General features: G+C 32.7%; 2 protein-coding genes across 2 annotated transcripts; one reads left to right on the plus strand and one right to left on the minus strand.

Annotated features, from left to right (window-relative positions):
* Nucleotides 1-287: 287 nt before the first annotated feature.
* LOC114174155 (zinc finger protein VAR3, chloroplastic-like) lies at nt 288-4,213 on the plus strand. The gene is made up of 6 exons (XM_028058931.1): nt 288-674; nt 2,137-2,254; nt 2,394-2,731; nt 2,833-2,964; nt 3,174-3,272; nt 3,380-4,213. Exons 1-6 carry the CDS (start codon nt 352-354, stop codon nt 3,903-3,905), a joined length of 1,536 nt encoding a protein of 511 aa, XP_027914732.1. The 5' UTR covers nt 288-351; the 3' UTR covers nt 3,906-4,213.
* Nucleotides 4,214-7,152: 2,939 nt separating this feature from the next.
* On the minus strand, nt 7,153-11,447 carry LOC114174156 (1-aminocyclopropane-1-carboxylate oxidase homolog 4-like). Its single transcript, XM_028058932.1, has 3 exons — nt 10,859-11,447; nt 7,594-7,968; nt 7,153-7,524 (listed from the first exon to the last, which is right to left on the minus strand). Exons 1-3 carry the CDS (start codon nt 11,420-11,422, stop codon nt 7,273-7,275), a joined length of 1,191 nt encoding a protein of 396 aa, XP_027914733.1. The 5' UTR covers nt 11,423-11,447; the 3' UTR covers nt 7,153-7,272.
* Nucleotides 11,448-18,444: the final 6,997 nt, after the last annotated feature.

Below are 18,444 nucleotides of genomic sequence, written 5' to 3' on the forward strand. Positions count from 1 at the left end.
GAAAATAACATAAGTGGTTTGGAATTTTAATGTTTAAAAGTTTAATAAGTTAAAAATCACATAAAATACCATTGTTTTAAAATTGAGCCTACTTCCCATTTTTTAACCTTTTAAAATTTACTTTTAAAAGTGAATTTATTAGGGAATCAATAGATCTTCCAAAAATAAATTGGAAATATAAATTTATTAAATAAAAGATCTTACAAAAATTTTAGTAGAGAATCGATTAAAAATGATACATTATACGGACAAAAAATATTAAAAGCTTTTAAAATTTTGTTAGTTAGAATACAAGTTTTGGATGAGTACATGGAACCAAAGTGAAACTGGTGTGAGTGTGAGAACCATAGTATGCTCAGAAACCTTTGGAAACGTTGTTGTCGCCGACGTTCGGGTCCCACGTTGCTCTGCTCCTCACGCACTTCGCTGTTTCACAGTGGCACCTGCGTGGAGGGAAACCCTGGGTGGAGAAGGAGAATTGAAGAAGAAGCCTCGCTTCAGATTTCGCATCCTTGGCCCGAATGGGTCCAACTCATCAAGTGCTTGCTCCACAAGGGACACTTTCTTCACGAAGAGGGAAACGTGTTTCGCAACACTGCTTTGGGTGCCAAAGATTGCAATGCCATTAGAACCGCGTGCCTCAATTTCGGTAGAGACCATTTTCATATTTTAAGGTAAAGCAGTGTTCTTTGGGTTGATTGTTTCTTATAATTTGGATAGTACTAACTAATAAGGATGCTGGAGGTTTGCACACACACAAAAAAAAATTAATATAATCTTTATTGTTAGTTGGCGTGTTTAATTATAATGTTATGTTGGGGAAAAGTTTGGCTGTGATATTTAGGTTGTGCATGCAAGGTGTTTGAGTTTAAAATTCTGATAGACTGTATACTACTAAGACTTTGTAATTGGTGGAATTGTGATTCTCTGATTTTACTTTTGCTACTTATCGCAGCTGAAGTTCTTGTGCTGCCATCTGTTTATGTATTTTTCTTTTTGTGAAGTTATGAATATAGTAATATAGTTGTGGAATTATGTTTCGTCAACTTACTGGACGAATTTAAATTATGCTGTGATGGTACAATGATTATGCCATCCTCCTAGTCATACACAGTATTGTGGAGTTAGTCTATGTTTTAAGTCATCTTAGGTTTATCACAGCATGCGTGTACGCATTGCTTTTGAGTGACAAGTGTAATTGTTGTTGAGAACCTAGAAGGTGTTTGTTATTTCCTATATTGGTTCGTACTCTTTCAAACCAGCTTATGACATACAAGCTTTAGTTCTGTATAGTTTGATACACAATATGCAGTGACTGTGTAATAATATTTTTCGTAATTGGGTGGAGGCTATGTGGTGGTGAGCTGCCTAAGATCTGGTTATTTTGTTAGGTAATGGTGAGGGGAAATTGATAAATCTGACACTGTTAATGATTCCTCTCTATTAATAAATATATCATATATCATTTATTTATTTTCATGAATGCTAGGTTTCCCTCCTGATTGAACAAAAATCATAATATGAGAACAAGAAATCATGTAGAAGTAGGTAATGAATGAAATTGGTGTGGTAGTTAGTTTCTCTTACTGCAGAAAACTGCATTGCAAATTTGATGTTTTTTATTTTTGTTTGACAAACATGAGGAAATTTATTGTTGAGGAGCACTGCAACGTCATTTAGAACATCCAAATGAATATGAACCTACGCATAATTTATTTTTTTTTGTGTTACATATTTGACGCTATGGGAGATTTTTCGAAAAACATTATAATAGAGATACTGGAATCTGTTTAAAGGAGTCAGAGGATAATGCCACGTCTAAAAGAGTTGGTTTAAGTCACGAGAAAATATGAGGGGGTTTTCTTCCCCAAGTTTCCAACCATGCTAGCTATCTGTGAGCATGGTTTAGAATTAGATAGCTGCAGATGGAGACCTCATATCTGGAATTAAGTTTTAAGTTGTATAATGTAAGAGAGAAAGTGAATGTGAGTTCCATGCTATAGATTAGAATCAATCAAGTTTTCTTACCCTTTATGTGGCTATATTAATCCATGCACAAGATTTTGTTTTTAATTCCTTCTTTTTGTAGTGGAAAAGAATTTTAACAGGAACTCATTTTTCTAATGGTTTACTCAGATTCCTGTCACGAAAAGATATAGGAGTCACTGTGGCACTTGGATGTCCGAGCTTAGATAGGAAAGTAGTCAACTCAGGAAAGCGTCTCAGAGCATATGTGGGTATTGATGAGGGAAATGTAAGTAATGACTTAGTTTCTGATATCATTTGCTTTTGTTTGTGGTATACTTTACAAGTGTCTTTCTTTTCTATATCAAAAACAGATTCTTTACATTTAACCAATAACTATAATTTGTATGAACCGATGCTTCAATCAGGTATGCAGTTCCTGCAATTTGAGGGGGGACTGTGAAAGGGCATTCGTGAAGGCACGTGAAGATGAAGGTGGGAGAACAGTGGATATTATGCGTATTATATTGACCTATGGCCTTGACCCAATTACTGGTTCAGTGGATAACAAACCGTGTCTTACTAAAAAGGTAGAAGATTCTGTGAGAAGACTGCTGAAAGAAATAGTAGAGCACAGTACCAAAGAGGAAAGTTCTAATTTTCCAGACAGCACAGAGGTTGTCATGGGACATCTTCATTCCAATCAGCAAGGCAAGGGCAAAGTAGATGTTGCAATGATGAAGCAAGGGGACTGGATTTGCCCGAAGTAGAGCTTTATTTCCATCTGCTAATTGTTCATTGTATTAAATCATATACAAGTTTCTCTTGCACTTGTTTATGTTTCCCTTTTCATCTTTCATTGGGCAGATGCGATTTCATGAACTTTGCTAGAAACATCAGGTGCTTGCGCTGTGACAGCCTCTTTGAGGAAAAAATCAGGCAATTGAAGCAGGATAACAATCACTTACCTTTGAAGAAGGGAGATTGGATATGCAATACGTAATGGCTGTTAATAGAGTCTAGTTTCTTTGTTTGAGTTTTTTTGTGTTGTCTTGTGCTGTGTTTTTAAAATACATTACTTTTGGTATATTAAAAAGATTTTTAATATATTTTAAAACATTAAAATAAGTTTACATAGGTGTATTTTAAAAGTACAGTAAAGGACTGGTATTCATTTTTAAATTAAAATCAATTTGTGATTTCTGCAGATGCAATTTCCTCAATTTTGCAAAGAATACAAGATGTTTGCAATGCAAAGAGAGGGCTTCCAATCGTCACCTTAATCCCGGTGAATGGGAATGTGACTCGTGGGTTCCTTTTAACCTTACTGTTATTTTGTTTCAGTTCCTGTGCCAAATGAACAGTTTTTGTTTATTTACTTCCTATTGAACTGACTGATTTCCTGTTTGTGTAGGTGCAATTACATCAATTTCAGAAGAAACATGGTTTGCCTGAAATGTGACCACAGACGGCCTATAGTATCAAGGGCTTCAAATTCTTCTCTTCAACCTCAGCAAGAAGACATAAACCACCATAAGATCGGAAAATATAGTTTTGGTGCCAATCAGGGTGATAGAAGTGGTGAAACACGGAAGGTGTTTGAAAGAAAGAATAGGAACAGAGAATCATCTGTGTGGAGATTTGTAGAGGACAAGAGTGAGAATCACAAGCTCTTAAATAAATCAAATGACCCTTCTGAATTTATAGATTTTCCTATTGTTGGAGGTAAGACTCAGTTGTCTGAGGTACAAAGGAGAGAAGAACACAAGACTGAGTTGTCAAATCAGTGGAGAAGGCCTCCATGGCAAAGTGACACTGATGATGAGTTTTGTTCTTCGGATAACCACAGTACTGCTGATGAGTTTTGTTCTACCAATGATCAGAGTGCTGATGATGAAGAAATGGACGAATGGTTCGGAAAAGGGAAGATTGAAAGGTAGGATTCTAGAATAGTGTAATTTCCCTACACTGTTATCAATGTGAAAGTGCTTTTTTTTGTGAACCAATACTTCAAATAACAGCTTGTAATTGTAATTAGATGACAGTCAATATACACTATTTATTTATTTATTTATTCGTTTAGAAAGATGACTTTGATAATATGTTTTGATATTTGGGAGAAGCATGAAAGTTTTAAGTTCCAGAGAATATGTAAAATATTTGAGAGGCTCTTTATAATTTTTGTGCTAAAAGGATAGGTTGATTGTAATAACTTTTTACAGTTATGATTAGGGTTTATTTCTGTTTTCCAGAGTTTATTTTTTCAGTTACTTGTTTTGAAACTAATCTGTTGTAAATAAGGTTATAAATACCCTGACCTTTGATGATAAATGCAAGTAGAAATTATCAGTTCACATTGAGTTGTGTTATAAATTACCTTGACCTTTGATGAGAGTCAATATGGCTGAAACTGTTCCGACATAGAAACATTGATATACGATTAGAAGGTTAGATTTATTTTTTATACTTGAATTATTGAAAAGTTTTAAAAGGTAATTTATGTTTATAAAAAATTGAAATGTTTTATCATAAAATATATGATGTGGATAGAATTTCTTTAAAGAAATTGACATTTAAAAAATTTATGAGATGAATTTGATTATTTAAAATTATAAAATTTCAAATTTTACTTAAAAATTAAGAATTTTAGATTATTCGTACTCTTTTCTTTCTTAATCTATATGGCTAATTTTCATATTCTCTTTCTATATGGTATGAACTGGGACATTATTGATTTGATTGAGACTATAATTTTAATATTAATTTATTTTTAAGCTACAATTATTTTTCAATTGACATTATTAAAGTTATTTATTATTATTAAGGTACAATTATTTATTTATTGATATAATTTTTCCTCTATTAATGATTGTGAGATGTTTTCTATCAATGCAGTAGGGTTATTTAAGATGTTAGTTAAATTCTTTTGATTGAAGTTTTAGTAGTTATTCTTTTTTAATCTTTATATATAGTGATTATTTTTCAATTAACATCACCAATATTATTTAATTTAATTTTGTATTTAATGTTTTTTTATTTAGTAATAATTTAAATACTCAATTAAAAATTCTTGAATTCAATTTTTTTATTCAAGAAAAAACATTGAATATTAAACAATTTAAAATAAAGGTAAGTTAAATGTAATATATTTGAATTTTCTAAAAGAAATATATAATTTCCTATTTGAGTGATGGAAGTTTAACCATAGAAAGTTAGAATATATTGAACTTTCTCATTATCTAACTTTTAAGCAATTCTATTATTGTTGAATGTTTGAGAAGCCATGACCTATTACCATACCTTCACACTCTTGTTTTTGAATGTTTCATGAAAATAACACTATAAAAGAAGAATAATAATAAGCTAATTCTTTATTATTTTCAATCCGAGGCCTTCCACATATGTTAAAAAGATGTTTTATATTTCACCACCAACACTACACATTGAAGATAAAAAATTTAAATTTCTCACTCGTATGACATTCATATTCTCTTATTATTAAAACATTAGTTAAAAACATTATAAATCAAGGAAAAATAAATTAATTTTAATTTTATAAATTATTCTTCCAAAATTATTCATAAAAAAGATATATTTATCCATAACCAGATATATAGGTTTGAAAATGACAAATAGAAATAAGAAGAATCTCCTCGTTTCATTTTCTAGACGATTTCGGAAAATTTTATAGTCTTCTAAAGATTCTAGAATTTTTCTGACTTTTATTCTACTTCATTGAAAATTCTTCTTTTTCTTCATTAGCTCCGGAAAGAAATTCTAGAACATTCGATATCTTGATAATATGCTTGAAGGTTTCTGCTGAAGGATTATTCTCACACAGATCTATTAACTTCTCATTTTTATTTCAATTAGTTATAAATATTTACTCGAATAAGTTCCTCTATAAATACTTTTGAGAAAGAAAAGTATAATAAAAATAAATAATTTTATAAATTAGAATTAATTTATATGTAAATTAATTTGTTAAAATTTATTCACATAATTTTTTAACCTTTTTGTTTTAGTTTCTACATGAAACATTTTTACTTTATCGAAAAGTACATATTTTTCTTGCAAAGGTACGTACTAAAATAGTTGTATTGAGAAATTAAAAAGTGGGTTTTAATTATATTCATAATGTAATCTTACAAAATTGATTTATAAAATAAGATTTATGTTAAATATTAATTTTAGTTCAATAACATGTTATAAGCTAGACTCAATTAACAATAAATCTAAATCTTATTAGGATATATTTATAATTATTAATAATATCATATTAAATAGTAGACTTTAATTATAATTCAATTTTACAGTTAATAAAATAAAATTTATATCTAATTATTATAAATTTATTTTATCTTTAATCCATATAAAATTTCTAACATAAGTTGAAATTGTTAAAAATAAAGGAAGTAATGTTTTACTACTAAAATCTTCTGATTTTTTCTTCCTTCAACCTTATTTTTACTAATTGCATCCTTATACTATTTCTGCTACGACCATCACTTTCGTCATCAACACCGTTATCTTATCACGATTGCATAGGGAAAAGAGAAAAAATGCATTGCGAACAAAATCTCATTATGAACAACCCATTCTAGAACAAAAATTATGGAAAACTTGTTAAAAAAAATATTTAAAATGTATTTTATTTGTTTTAGAAAGTTTGTTTTTAAAATTAAATCCTATTTGTTCTTACAAGTTGTTCTTACAAGATCGAGTAGATCTCATGAAACCAATAAGTTAGGATTTTATCTATTGTCTTTATCTTCGACTTTAGTCTTTGATCTTAAAAAGATAAGTATCTTTAGTTTTTTAACTCTTGTCTTTAACTCTTGTCTTTGATCTTCGGTCTTGGTTAATGATGATGGGTGAGAGTACATACAATATTGATACTTTGACATTCAAGTTAATATTATATCAATAGTTCCTTCTCAAACAAACAAGATGTCTAGTACAAAGGATAATTTTCACTTTACCATAGGTGTTTATCTATTTATAACATTTTTTATTGGACTTTTATCCTACGGTGGTTAAGAGGGCTCAATCACGGTTTAATCATGATTTAAGTTTTGGTTTATGTCTAATCTCCATCTACTTGTGTTAAGCGTTGATTGATTTCTGAGTCATGTGGACCTAATTGAGAAATTAAGAAGTTGAGAGGCTAAGAGACTTAAAAGGGTAAGATGCCAAGAAATTGAGAGGCCAAGAAGTTGAGAGGTTGGTGTACATGAAAGGTTTTTAAACAAGCTTTTCAAATAAGTAGTTAAAAGGTTTTTAACATTAAGATACATAAACAGAGATTCATGAGTTCCTAAAGAAATTGGTCAATGATTTACCATCCAACTCTTTCTTGAAGAACCTTGTCATAAATTCATTGAAGGTGAAGTTCCTATAAAGGGCTGGTTTGTCTGCTGATGTTAGCTCCGGCAATGGTCCAAAAACTCTCTCTCTATCACTTGGGTTCAGGAAAACAGCAACCGACACTCTTGCCTCATTAGAATGGTTCGCCAACACTCGATGATGAGCACTCTTGTACGCTTCGTTAGAAATTATCTGCCACACAAAATCATCAATATCAGATATCATATAACACTCTTGTTAATTAAATTATTATCATGATACCTGAAGGAAATCTCCGATGTTAATAACCAGAGCTTCAGGCTGAGGCTTCACATGGATCCAACCCTGTTCCGTCTCAACCTGCAACCCACCGATGTGGTCCTGCAGCAACACGGTAAGAGCCCCGGGATCGGCGTGAGAATTAAGCCCAACCGTTAGATCAGGCTGAGGGCAAAACGGGTAATAATGCCCCACCATAACTCTTCCTTCCCACAAACCCATCTCGTTCAGCCTCTCCGCACCCAATCCCAGCCCCTCACTCAGTAACTGGTACAACACACGTGCAACACGCACCACTTCCTTATCCCATTCCAGCACCTCTTCTCTGCACACCTCGGGAATCTCGCTAGACTCAACTGCTGTGGGGCCCATCCTAATCTGCAAAATCAAATACAAACTCATAACTTTTCATTACTTTGGTTTCGTGTCATTCCGTGGAATTAATTTGTTTTCAAATGTCGATTAATTTTATAAAATTTATTTCATGTTTTAAGCTTACGTGCTATCTGTTGTTTAAATCTTTTAGACAAAATGTTAAAGTTTTAATTACCTATTTTGTTCATTTTTTTAATTTGATCCTGTTTTATCAAGATTGATACAATTTAATTTGGATTTTTAAAAAATAATATAATTTCTTAAAACTAGAGTTTGTTTTTTAAAAAATAAATTGTAAATTAGTCCATCAAAATTTACATGAATGTCTCGTAACGATAACTTAAATTTTGTATATTATATAGGATTTTTTTTAAATAAATCTGTTAAAAATATTTGTAAAATAGACATTCTTTCTTTATTTTTTTATAAAAGTTTTAATTGATAATTAATTTCTTCATGGATATTTCCTGTAAAAAAAATTGGCAACAATTTTTACTGTTCTTTTTTAAGTATTTTTTATGAATAAATTTTTAAAACAAAATTAATTTCAAAATTTAATTATTTAAATTTAAATTATTAATTAAATATATCTTTAATCTTTAGTTTTTTATAATAGTAATAGTAATACAAATTATTTAATTATCACCTAAATTTTTTTTTTTACTATTATGTCCTCCACATGTCTTATTTTATGAATAAAAGAACGTAGTTAAGAAAGATAAGTCCTTCTCCCTTTTTTAGCTAACCTAAAGAAAAATTGTAAGGTCCACTATTTTACTTTATCCTAAATTGTAAAAAGTTGTCTCAAATTAATTGGGCCTGGGGCTGACCCAAAGGGATCCAAGGATCCTAAACTGTCCTAACCCTAACCATTCTCATCACTCTCAGAAAATAACTCATTTTTCTTTAGAGCTCCAGTTGTTTTTCTCTGCTAGGGTTTGGTACCACCTTAGTCAAGCAAGCTCAATCTCATTTCCGTGCTCCACGTAAGTCAATCTCGAGCTCATATTTCTCCTCTTTGGGCATATTTCATATTTACAGTTAGGGTTTTGTAGTAACCCCGTTCCTATTCTGTTTTACCGTTTGTTTTAAGCTCTTTGGCCTACCCTTAGGACTGTTATGCTTACTGTGTGCGTATCAAATTATTCCGCTAGCTTATTTCCAAGTAAGGGAAACTAGACCCTTTTCGTGTTTGAAGTATGTGGTTTGTTTCCATCTGTTTCGTGTGTAAAATAATATGGAAAGTGATTGTATTCGTGTATGAATGATTTGAATAGGAGTGATCGACTATTTTTCTGGTTTGCAGGCGTAGAACAGTGGGAGGGAACTGCTATTTTCGCCTAAGCGAGCTCAACTCGCCTAAGCGAGAGTAGTAGTACCTCACCCAGAAGTTTTGCTCGAGTACTCGCTCAGGCGAGTTGTGTTTTGAGGAAAGACCATCTCACTCAGGCGAGATGGCCTCGCTTTAGCGAGCATTCGCGAAACTTCCCAGGCCCTCTATCGCGATCTCGCCTAAGCGATAGTCTACCGCTTAAGCGAGGGTACCCCTCTCGCCTGAGCGAGGGCTCCTGGCTTGAGGGGATCCGCTGTTGTTATAGATTGTTTGATTGGTTGATTTCCTCTATTTAAAGTATGAGGCTTGTGAATATGCATGAAGTATCTATGCTTAAGGATTGAATTGATGTGTTAGTGTGATCTCGGCATGGAAAACAAATGAGATGGTCGGTAATGAAAGTGACATGATATTGGTATGAGATATGATTCTATATTAATGGATGAAACATGTTATTGGTTTCGTTAGGACGTAATTCCATAAGTCTCTAGGTGAGACTTTATGGTGGTGCCTCAGTTGGTCGGGACGTAATTTTATGACTCCTGTTAGTGAGAGTTCATGATGATGCCTCATCTATATAATTTAGTAAGGATTCAAGGTAAGGATTCAAGGTAAGGTTGCATCCCGACACTCTAAAGAGTCAGTTAGTCTCACATAGAGCGGACTGACTCTTGTGGTGAGGGTAGCAGGAGGCCTGAAACTCAATAAGGACTAACCTTGTGTGTGGGGTTGAGACATTGTAACACTTAGTTCGGGTGTGAGCAGCTCGGTAAAACAAGGAAATCCACCACAAGTGCAAGCATCCGCTAAATCTGACTAAATTATATGTATCTAGATAAGTCGTGTCTGAATCTTAGTGTATTATTTGCAACTCATAACATGATGGGTTGACATATGTATCTTGAACTATGAAATTGTATATAACTGCATGATAAACTTTTTTTTTTGCTCTAACTTACCCTTGTGTTGTTTGTTATATGTTCGGTATGTGTGATTTTCTCTTCTTGTTTTTTGTGATGATCACCAATTTATTGATGTAAACATATGCGAGGAACACCTGTGATCAACAAGGAAGTGATAGTTCGCTGCGTAGCCCACTGGGCTGAATTCTACTGTTTTGGACTTTTTCATAGGACTATGGCCCATGTACTATTTTGTCCTTTAGTACTCTAATAATTACTATCAAATTCTTGTATTTTGTTTGGTATTGGCCTCTAAATATTTTTTTTAGATATTATAAGGAGTCGTGTTTATACTACAAGACTCGTCTCTTATATTATCGGTGTGACAAATCATTTAATTAAAACAATTATTTAAACAAAGTGTTACAAAAATGATATATTAAAAAAGTTTTTTTAAAAAACTTTAACAAACTACTAATTTAAGTAAAAAAATATTACTTTATTACTTTAGTTTAATTAAAAATAAAAAATAATATATTTTAATTTTATTTAGGAAAAGTTTATCAACTTGTCAAAATATCTTTGTCAAAAGATCATTTCCCTACATTAAAATTTCCATGCGTATGATAATTTAGGATAGTAAAAATACTTTAGTTACCTGGATTGTGTCGCGCCAGCTGGCAGCTTTTGATTGGAATAGATCCACGTTGGAAATGTACGATACGCCCTTCCCCATCTCCCTACGGTACACCGGCACCCTCTTCTCCGCCGGCAGCTCGTGGAACGCCTTAACCGCCGCCAGAGTTTGCCGGAGTAACTCTTCCGGGACGCCATGGTTGATCACCTGGAAGAATCCCACCGTGCTCGCTGCCTGCCGGATCTGCTCAATCACGGCGGCACGCGACTCCTGCACGGCGGCCAGGTCCACCGTGGGAATTTCCGGCGCGGAACCGGGTTCTGCCCCGCGCTTCAGCTCCGCTAGGGTTTCTGGCGGGTGAACGAAGATAGGGGGTATGGCCTTGATTCCCGAGTCGATCAATCCTTTGACTCCGACCTTGGTTTCGTCGAACTCCTTCACCGCTTTCGCGCGGTCGTAGGGCGCGGCGGCGCTGACCGCGGTGGCCACCGGCGATGACATAGGGAAGAAGCGAGAATAGGAATCGGTGAAGGGTCTGCTTGTTTCTAGGAAGTTCAAATTCAGTGAACAATGAAATGAAAACATTAAAGCGCAGTTTTCTCACGCAGTGACAATAAATAAATAACAAAAGCAGAACTATTTTAGATACGTCAAGAAACTTGACTAATTCTAGTCATTTTTTATTTTAATTATATCTTTTATTTACACATAATTACAATAAACGGTTACGTGACACTAAAAAATTATAAGTATTGTCTTAGATAGCATTATTGCTTATATAAGTGTTGCTTGTACTTACTTTTAAGCGACAATCAATTGATGTTTTTCTTTATAAGATGAAAAAAAAAATCTAATAAAAAATAGTTTAGTTTTAAAATTTTAAAAAGTAAGCTAAAAACATTCTTATAGATATATGACAATTTCTCTAAATATAATTATTTATTAGATTATTTTATGTTTAAATATTCTTTTAGTTTTTGTTTTGTTCAGTTTATTTAATTTAGTCTTTTTTTTTGTCACGTTCAATTTGATTCCGTTTTGCTAAATTATGTTTAATTTCATCATTTTTTATTGATATCGTTTAAATTAATAAGATCATAGTGTACAAGCTAACACTGTTCACATTATATGAAATATTTTAATTATGATTAATTTGTATTTTGTTCAAATAAGTTCTTATTTTAGTTAGATTTATTCAATTTAGTCTCGCTCTCCACTTCATTACCCTCGACCTCCACTTCATCATGACTCTCACCATGGACTCATTTATCACCCTCACCCTTCATTTCATGACCCTTCACCATTGCCACCACCACCACCACTATCGTGGTCATCGCCGCCACCACCACCACCAAACTAAAACCACCACTACCACCCTACATCCACCAACACCACCTCCATAACCACAACCACCACCACACTAAAATCACCGCCACTACCAAACTAAACCCACAACCACAACCACCTTGCAACCACTCCCTACAACCATCTTAACATGAATGTATGATTTATGCTAAGATACAAAGTTATTATTTAAATGGATAAATCATTTTAACAAGTTACTAAGATAATATTTTTTTGAGATAAAATCATGTCATTAAATTAGTAAGTTACGATTACGATTAGTTATTTCAACTAAAATATTAAATTATATCTTGTTAGATTTAGTAGTACTTACACGTATGAGTAATTTATTTGGTTAAAAGAGATAAACTTAGAGATATACAAAAAGGTATATGTTCTAACCTCAAGTTCGTCAACATCGATAGAGTCAATTACAACATCTGATGTATTTTCCGCCTTGGAGTTTGGAGCTCTGTCACGATTTTAACCTTTAGCATAACCTTCTAATATACTACTTGTAACATCAATAAGTTCAACCTTTAAATTTACTTTCCCTTGCAACCTTATGTTTGGTATCTTTAGTCATGATAAGGTCGATTGACTTTGTGTTTTGATTTACTTCATCTAGTTGCTTCTTTGAGACACTTAACACTGCCGAATTTTCTTGCTCTTTCTTTTTCATGCCCCAATTCTAAGAAAACCACTCATCTTCCTTCATATTATCTAAGGTAACTCATAATCTACCAAGGACTTCTTTAATTCATTGATGCACCCACCACCTTCATAAACAAATCTTGAAAACTATTTTCTTCCAATGGTGAATGATGGTCATGCTCCTTGCTAATATTATTTCATCCAAATCCAAACTCCTTCATGCCCTATGAAATGTAGCATTTGAGAATCAAAGTTTCATAGCAAGGCTTTTCCCATATAGTTACTACTATTTCGTATCATGTTGATATGCCACAATGAATTCACATTTGGCGAGTTCATCAAATTTGATTTGATCGAACCCTTCTTGCTCCTTATTACTAGTGTAGGGAACCTCCTTTCTTAAGGAAAATTTTGGAGTGGGGGTCTAAGGTGGTGATTTTTGACAAGAATGGAAAGTTAGTTCATAATTTGGAGTTGGCAAAATGTTTGAAGTAACATTAATGTAGGTTCTATTTGGATGTTAACACTATAAGGATTGGCATTCTCAATTACATCCAACTCAATGATCAAGGATGAGTTTTTCTTCTTTTTTGCTAACCTATAAAAGTTGGCTAATATGTCTTTCTCTAGCATTGTCACCCTAACCTTGGCACACAATTGTTGGTAGTTAAAATATTTTCCCATAACTTTTGCAAAAGAAAAATAAAAAGTTGGTATAAAATAGGAATACAAAAACAAGATGATCAATACACTACGCCATAATTACCAATAGATAGCACTATTTAAAAAGCATTTAATTAAATAAGCGCTATAAATAAAACTAAAACATCAAAAGAAAGCGCTTTATAAAATAAGCGTTATACAAATAAGCACGTATAAATAGCGCTTTATCATAAAGGCGATGTTTATAACGTATTTATATTTTAAAATAATAATAATAATAATTTTTTATAGATTAATAGAGAGCATCAAGTGATTTAAGCATTATGTTTGTGATGTGAATAGATAATGTGTTACGTATTTTGATATGAATAGGTAACCTGTAAGTAAAATCTCTAGAAAAAAAATGGTTCAAGTGTTGCTTTCCCACTTAGTATTCTCTTGTTCACCTAAGAAAGAAATCTCGCTGCTCGCGTGACTACCTGTTCCGTTCACTGGCGTTTTCCCCATTGCGACATCCTCTTCCCTTTTCACACTCTTATCCTATGATATATATATATATATATATATATATATATATATATATATATATATATATATATATATATATATATATATATATATGGTACCTCTGAAACCCTAGCTTTTCAATATCTCGTTTTTTCTTAGTTTTTTTCGGCTAAACCCTTTTAATCTTGCTTTTATTGTGAACAAGTGGCTTTTTCTTGATATTAGGTTTTCCATTTTTTTATTTATGTGTTGGTTTATGGATCTTAGTGGGTGCAAACTCTGATATGCTTTCCTTCGATTAAAGAGGTTAGGTTAGATGTGTCAAATGTGTGTCCTTCACCTTCCTGCTAATGCTTTCGAATATTTTTGAATTAGAGCGAATTGGGAAACAAGAAAATGACATTGTGTTGATGATGAGGTATTCGCTACCAATCAAGATTATTTGCAAAAGGCCTACACTTTTCTTTTATTGTTGATCTAAACTATTCCAATAACGTGTTTATGAAATTACAAAATCATAAAACTATATAGTTACAAAATTATAAAATTGTTAACATAATTAAAAATTGTAAAATTTTAGTTAATTATGTAAATTTGTTTTAGAAAATGATACTATCAGAGGACAAATAGAGAAAACTTTTTTTGTAAAAGCGTTATTCTATTGAAAAATATATAGAGCATTTGTTTTAGAAAATGCTATTTATTGATGTAAATTTGTTTTAGAAAATGTTGTATCTAATAGATAGATAGAGAGCACTTTTTGTAGAAAGTGTTGTCTTTTTGAGAATTATATAGAGAGTGCTTATTTGAGAAGCGTTGTCTATAAGATGTCATTAGATAGCGTTTTTTTACAAGCGCTATCTATTAGCAAAAAAAGTGTTGTCTATTAAATATTTTGGCGTAGTGATATAAGAAAGTACTTACCCAAATACCAATTTCTATGGTCATTAACATTGGCTATTTTATTATTTCAATGTTTATCCTTTCCTTAACCAATAAGATCTACTCAGTCATAGGTTTAAACTTGTCATGTGTTTGTCAATAAAGAGGAAACTAGGAAGTTTAGTCAAAGCACACTCTTATATGTATCTTTCTTTGAGCATTTCATTATAAAGATTTTGTTTTTGAAAGAATTTGTATAGATAGAAAAAACAGGATTGTATTGGACTCAATTCATAGAAACCTAATCAACTTGGGAACCGCATTAAAGTCGAAAAAAATACATAAATTTCTTTATGGTTGAAAGACTTGGAAGGAAGTCCAACTATTGTGGCAAAGTTCACTCCAAGTGACATAGTCCTCAACCTTTTACACACCAAATTGGATAGAGGAAATAAAATATTTGTTCCTGCAGGGACAACATTAAGTTATTATGAGACTCAAACCTTATCTTATCGCAATCTTTGAACTTCTCGGATGGGTACTCTACGATCTTGCATGCTAAATCCCTGTTACTGAGTACTTCATGGAACATAGGGGGTGTGCCTGCAGAAAGGACTTTGACGATCAAGTCAACTTGAGCTCTAAAAGTAAAAACTCATAGTTTTGCATCTCTAATTACCTAGGTCCACTTATATTTATAGAGGATTGATTACTTATAATGCTTTTAATTAGTTAATTGTGGGTTGGGATTTGACTAGGCTTAATTGCTTTTGACCAAATTTTATTGGGCCTTACTAGGTTTAATTGGGCCTGCGTTACAAGCCCTATACTCTTTGAACATGTTTCGTTAGATCTTGTCTTGTTTTTGCCTAAGTTAGAGCAGGTTCGCTAACATGCAGGCATATCATATTTTCTTGCCTTCATGTTTTCAATCACGAATGTGTCTAGTTGATTATGCATATCTTCTCTTTAACTCATGGTGTCGGATAGTTGGCTGGTTTTGTCGCTATATAGGCGACCTTGGGTATACATGATATAGTTATCGGTTGAGCGCCTATTATTTGTTATGTCGTTATGTATCCAATTGTGGTATCTACGGTCTTTTGGGTTAGCGGCTTGTCCAACCCCTATGGTACAATATCTAAGCTCTTAAAGAAACACTTGTACACATAGGGGAAATCCTCACAATTGACTAATGACTTTTTATAGTCCCTATTTGAGGCTTAACATTCATCTATAAATACTAATTTAGTTCCTATTTTTGTTGAGTTTGTTCAATTTAGTCCAATTTTTTTCTTATTCAATCAAGTCACAAATTTCTTCAATTTTTATTAATTTAATCATTTTTTTTTGTAACAATGCTTAAATAGTTAACAACATAGTGACAAGGTTGAACAGTTTGTTTAAGGTTGCCCTTGACATATTTTGTTTTATCACTGACGTGTGTGTTCCTTCTCATCTTTATAAAAACATACACTCCACCTTCTCTAAGGTCTAACTTCACACTTCATTTTCTTCCTCCACGCACAAAATCAATTTCCACACATGCATCTTTTCTCAGCACCGAACCATCCATCATCGAAACAAAACACACAAAAACTTTCTTTGCATTATCTTCTTTTTCATAAAACCAACACACCCAACAATACTCTCAACCATAATCAACTTAATATTCTTCCCCAATCAATTTCCAGTTAAGAATCGAACAACACATAACCACACACAAACAACTTCTTTTTCTCCTCTAACATAATCACATTCACTCTCATCTCAAAACAAACAAATTAAACTCAACTTTTCTATCTCTCTTCATCCCCACAGCTTAACCAGAGAGCACACAACTACAAATTCCCCCTCATCTCATTCACCTTATATCTAATCAAACATATCGTCATCATAAATCAAAGAGTAAAGCTAGAATAAGAATAACATTCTGGTGAAGCTCAAACGGTGGCGAGTGACAACCTCGGCGTGGTCACGGTGGCAACTCTGAATGGTTCATTGTGTTTAACTATCGGAGGTGCAGTGTAGACGAGCTTTGTTCTCAAGAGTGTGGAGGAGTTCGTGTGTAGGAAGAAGAATGAGAGGAGAAGTCGCGCGCCACTAGTTGTTGGCAACGACTCTAGTAATAGTCATAAGTGATGGTGGTTATGGGTTCAAGAAGCATTTGTGTCTACCTATGAAGGCGGAAAGATGGTGGCGCAGACGTTGGCTGACAACGCTATCAATGGTGACGGTGAACCAACGACAAATCTGAGCGACAAGGTTAGAAGGAGGCTAGGTGGTAGCTGCTTGAGATCCTTGGTTGGTGATTTGGGTTTCTTGAATTTGAAATGGATGTATGTCATTGGAATTTCATAATTGGGATTTCTTGAATTTGAAATGTAGATATGTGATTGAGGTTTCTTGAATTTGGAATGGAAGAGATTATCTATGAAAGTGTTTTTTCGGGATGAAGGTATGTGGGGATGACTGATGAATGATAAGTGTTGGAGTCCATGGAGAACGATGAGGACTAGGCCACGTTTGGGGCCATGTCATACGAATTGTTCCACCTTGTCACTATGTTCTTAACTATTTAAACCACGTTACAATAAAGTTGAAAGTGTGTAGGTAAGAAAAACTAGTTTTTCTAGTGTTTATACCTAACCCATTTATGAAGACCCAAATACATATAAATATAACTATTTAACTAAGAAATATAATTTCTACTCATTACTCATAATTATTATTAATAATAATAAATATTCGTACTAATTTAATAAAAAAATCTGTTATAAAATAATCATTTTTTTATTACAAAAGATTCTAAACGTTGCAGAAGCCATAATTCTCGCTGCTTCAGTTTCAGTTTTGATGCTAGATTTGCTTCCATTTAGATTTCATCTTGAAAGCATGAATTTCGTTTTCTTGTACATTGTAGCAAAAAAATATTTTGACCATTGTCGTGCATTAATTTTCTCCATGCGGGTCATGGGCTTTCAACCCTACTTTATCCCTCATTCACACCTATAAATAGGTGCTTTTGGTGCTCTCTAAAACATAACATCTCTCATTATTTTCTCTTCTTTCTTCAAGCTCTCTTCTCCCTCCTATTATTCTGGGTTACTTACTCTTTCAAGAGTACTTTCTTGCTAGTTTTGAGATCCTCGAAAAATTCTAGAAGTTCTTGTTGTATCATGGAGGCTTGCGCAACACCCTACGGATAAGTCTTTAAGGGTAATGGATATACATGTCTTAAAAAGTGTTCTTTTGTTCGTGATTTATCAATTATTTACAACAAAATCTACTACAAATAAATGATTATATAATACTAACACATCCCCACCAGAATTCATCTTTAAAGAATTCATAACTGACCAAAGGAGATATCTTCATTTCTAGTTTACAACTTTTCATTATAATATATGTTCTACATAATTTTAGTATAAGAGCACATTATTATAGAAAATATTTAAATACATGTGCTATTTTAACAATAGTATAAACTTAAGATAAATAATACATTTAAATAGGGATGCATTGTTGATATTTAAAAAAAATGTTCATTGAAGTCA

This window comes from Vigna unguiculata, chromosome 2 (genome assembly GCF_004118075.2).
Source record: "Vigna unguiculata cultivar IT97K-499-35 chromosome 2, ASM411807v1, whole genome shotgun sequence".
Classification (NCBI taxonomy): domain Eukaryota; kingdom Viridiplantae; phylum Streptophyta; class Magnoliopsida; order Fabales; family Fabaceae; genus Vigna; species Vigna unguiculata.

Excerpts from the sequence above, each read along its gene's own strand:
- LOC114174155 (XM_028058931.1), top strand. The coding sequence starts at position 352 with ATGCTCAGAAACCTTTGGAAACGTTGTTGTCGCCGACGTTCGGGTCCC. Across the intron at positions 675-2,136 it reads GACCATTTTCATATTTTAAG|ATTCCTGTCACGAAAAGATA; the intron begins GTAAAGCAGTGT and ends TGGTTTACTCAG. Across the intron at positions 3,273-3,379 it reads GGTGAATGGGAATGTGACTC|GTGCAATTACATCAATTTCA; the intron begins GTGGGTTCCTTT and ends CTGTTTGTGTAG.
- LOC114174156 (XM_028058932.1), bottom strand. The coding sequence starts at position 11,422 with ATGTTTTCATTTCATTGTTCACTGAATTTGAACTTCCTAGAAACAAGC. Across the intron at positions 7,969-10,858 it reads GCTGGCGCGACACAATCCAG|ATTAGGATGGGCCCCACAGC; the intron begins GTAACTAAAGTA and ends TTGATTTTGCAG. Across the intron at positions 7,525-7,593 it reads ACATCGGAGATTTCCTTCAG|ATAATTTCTAACGAAGCGTA; the intron begins GTATCATGATAA and ends TTTGTGTGGCAG.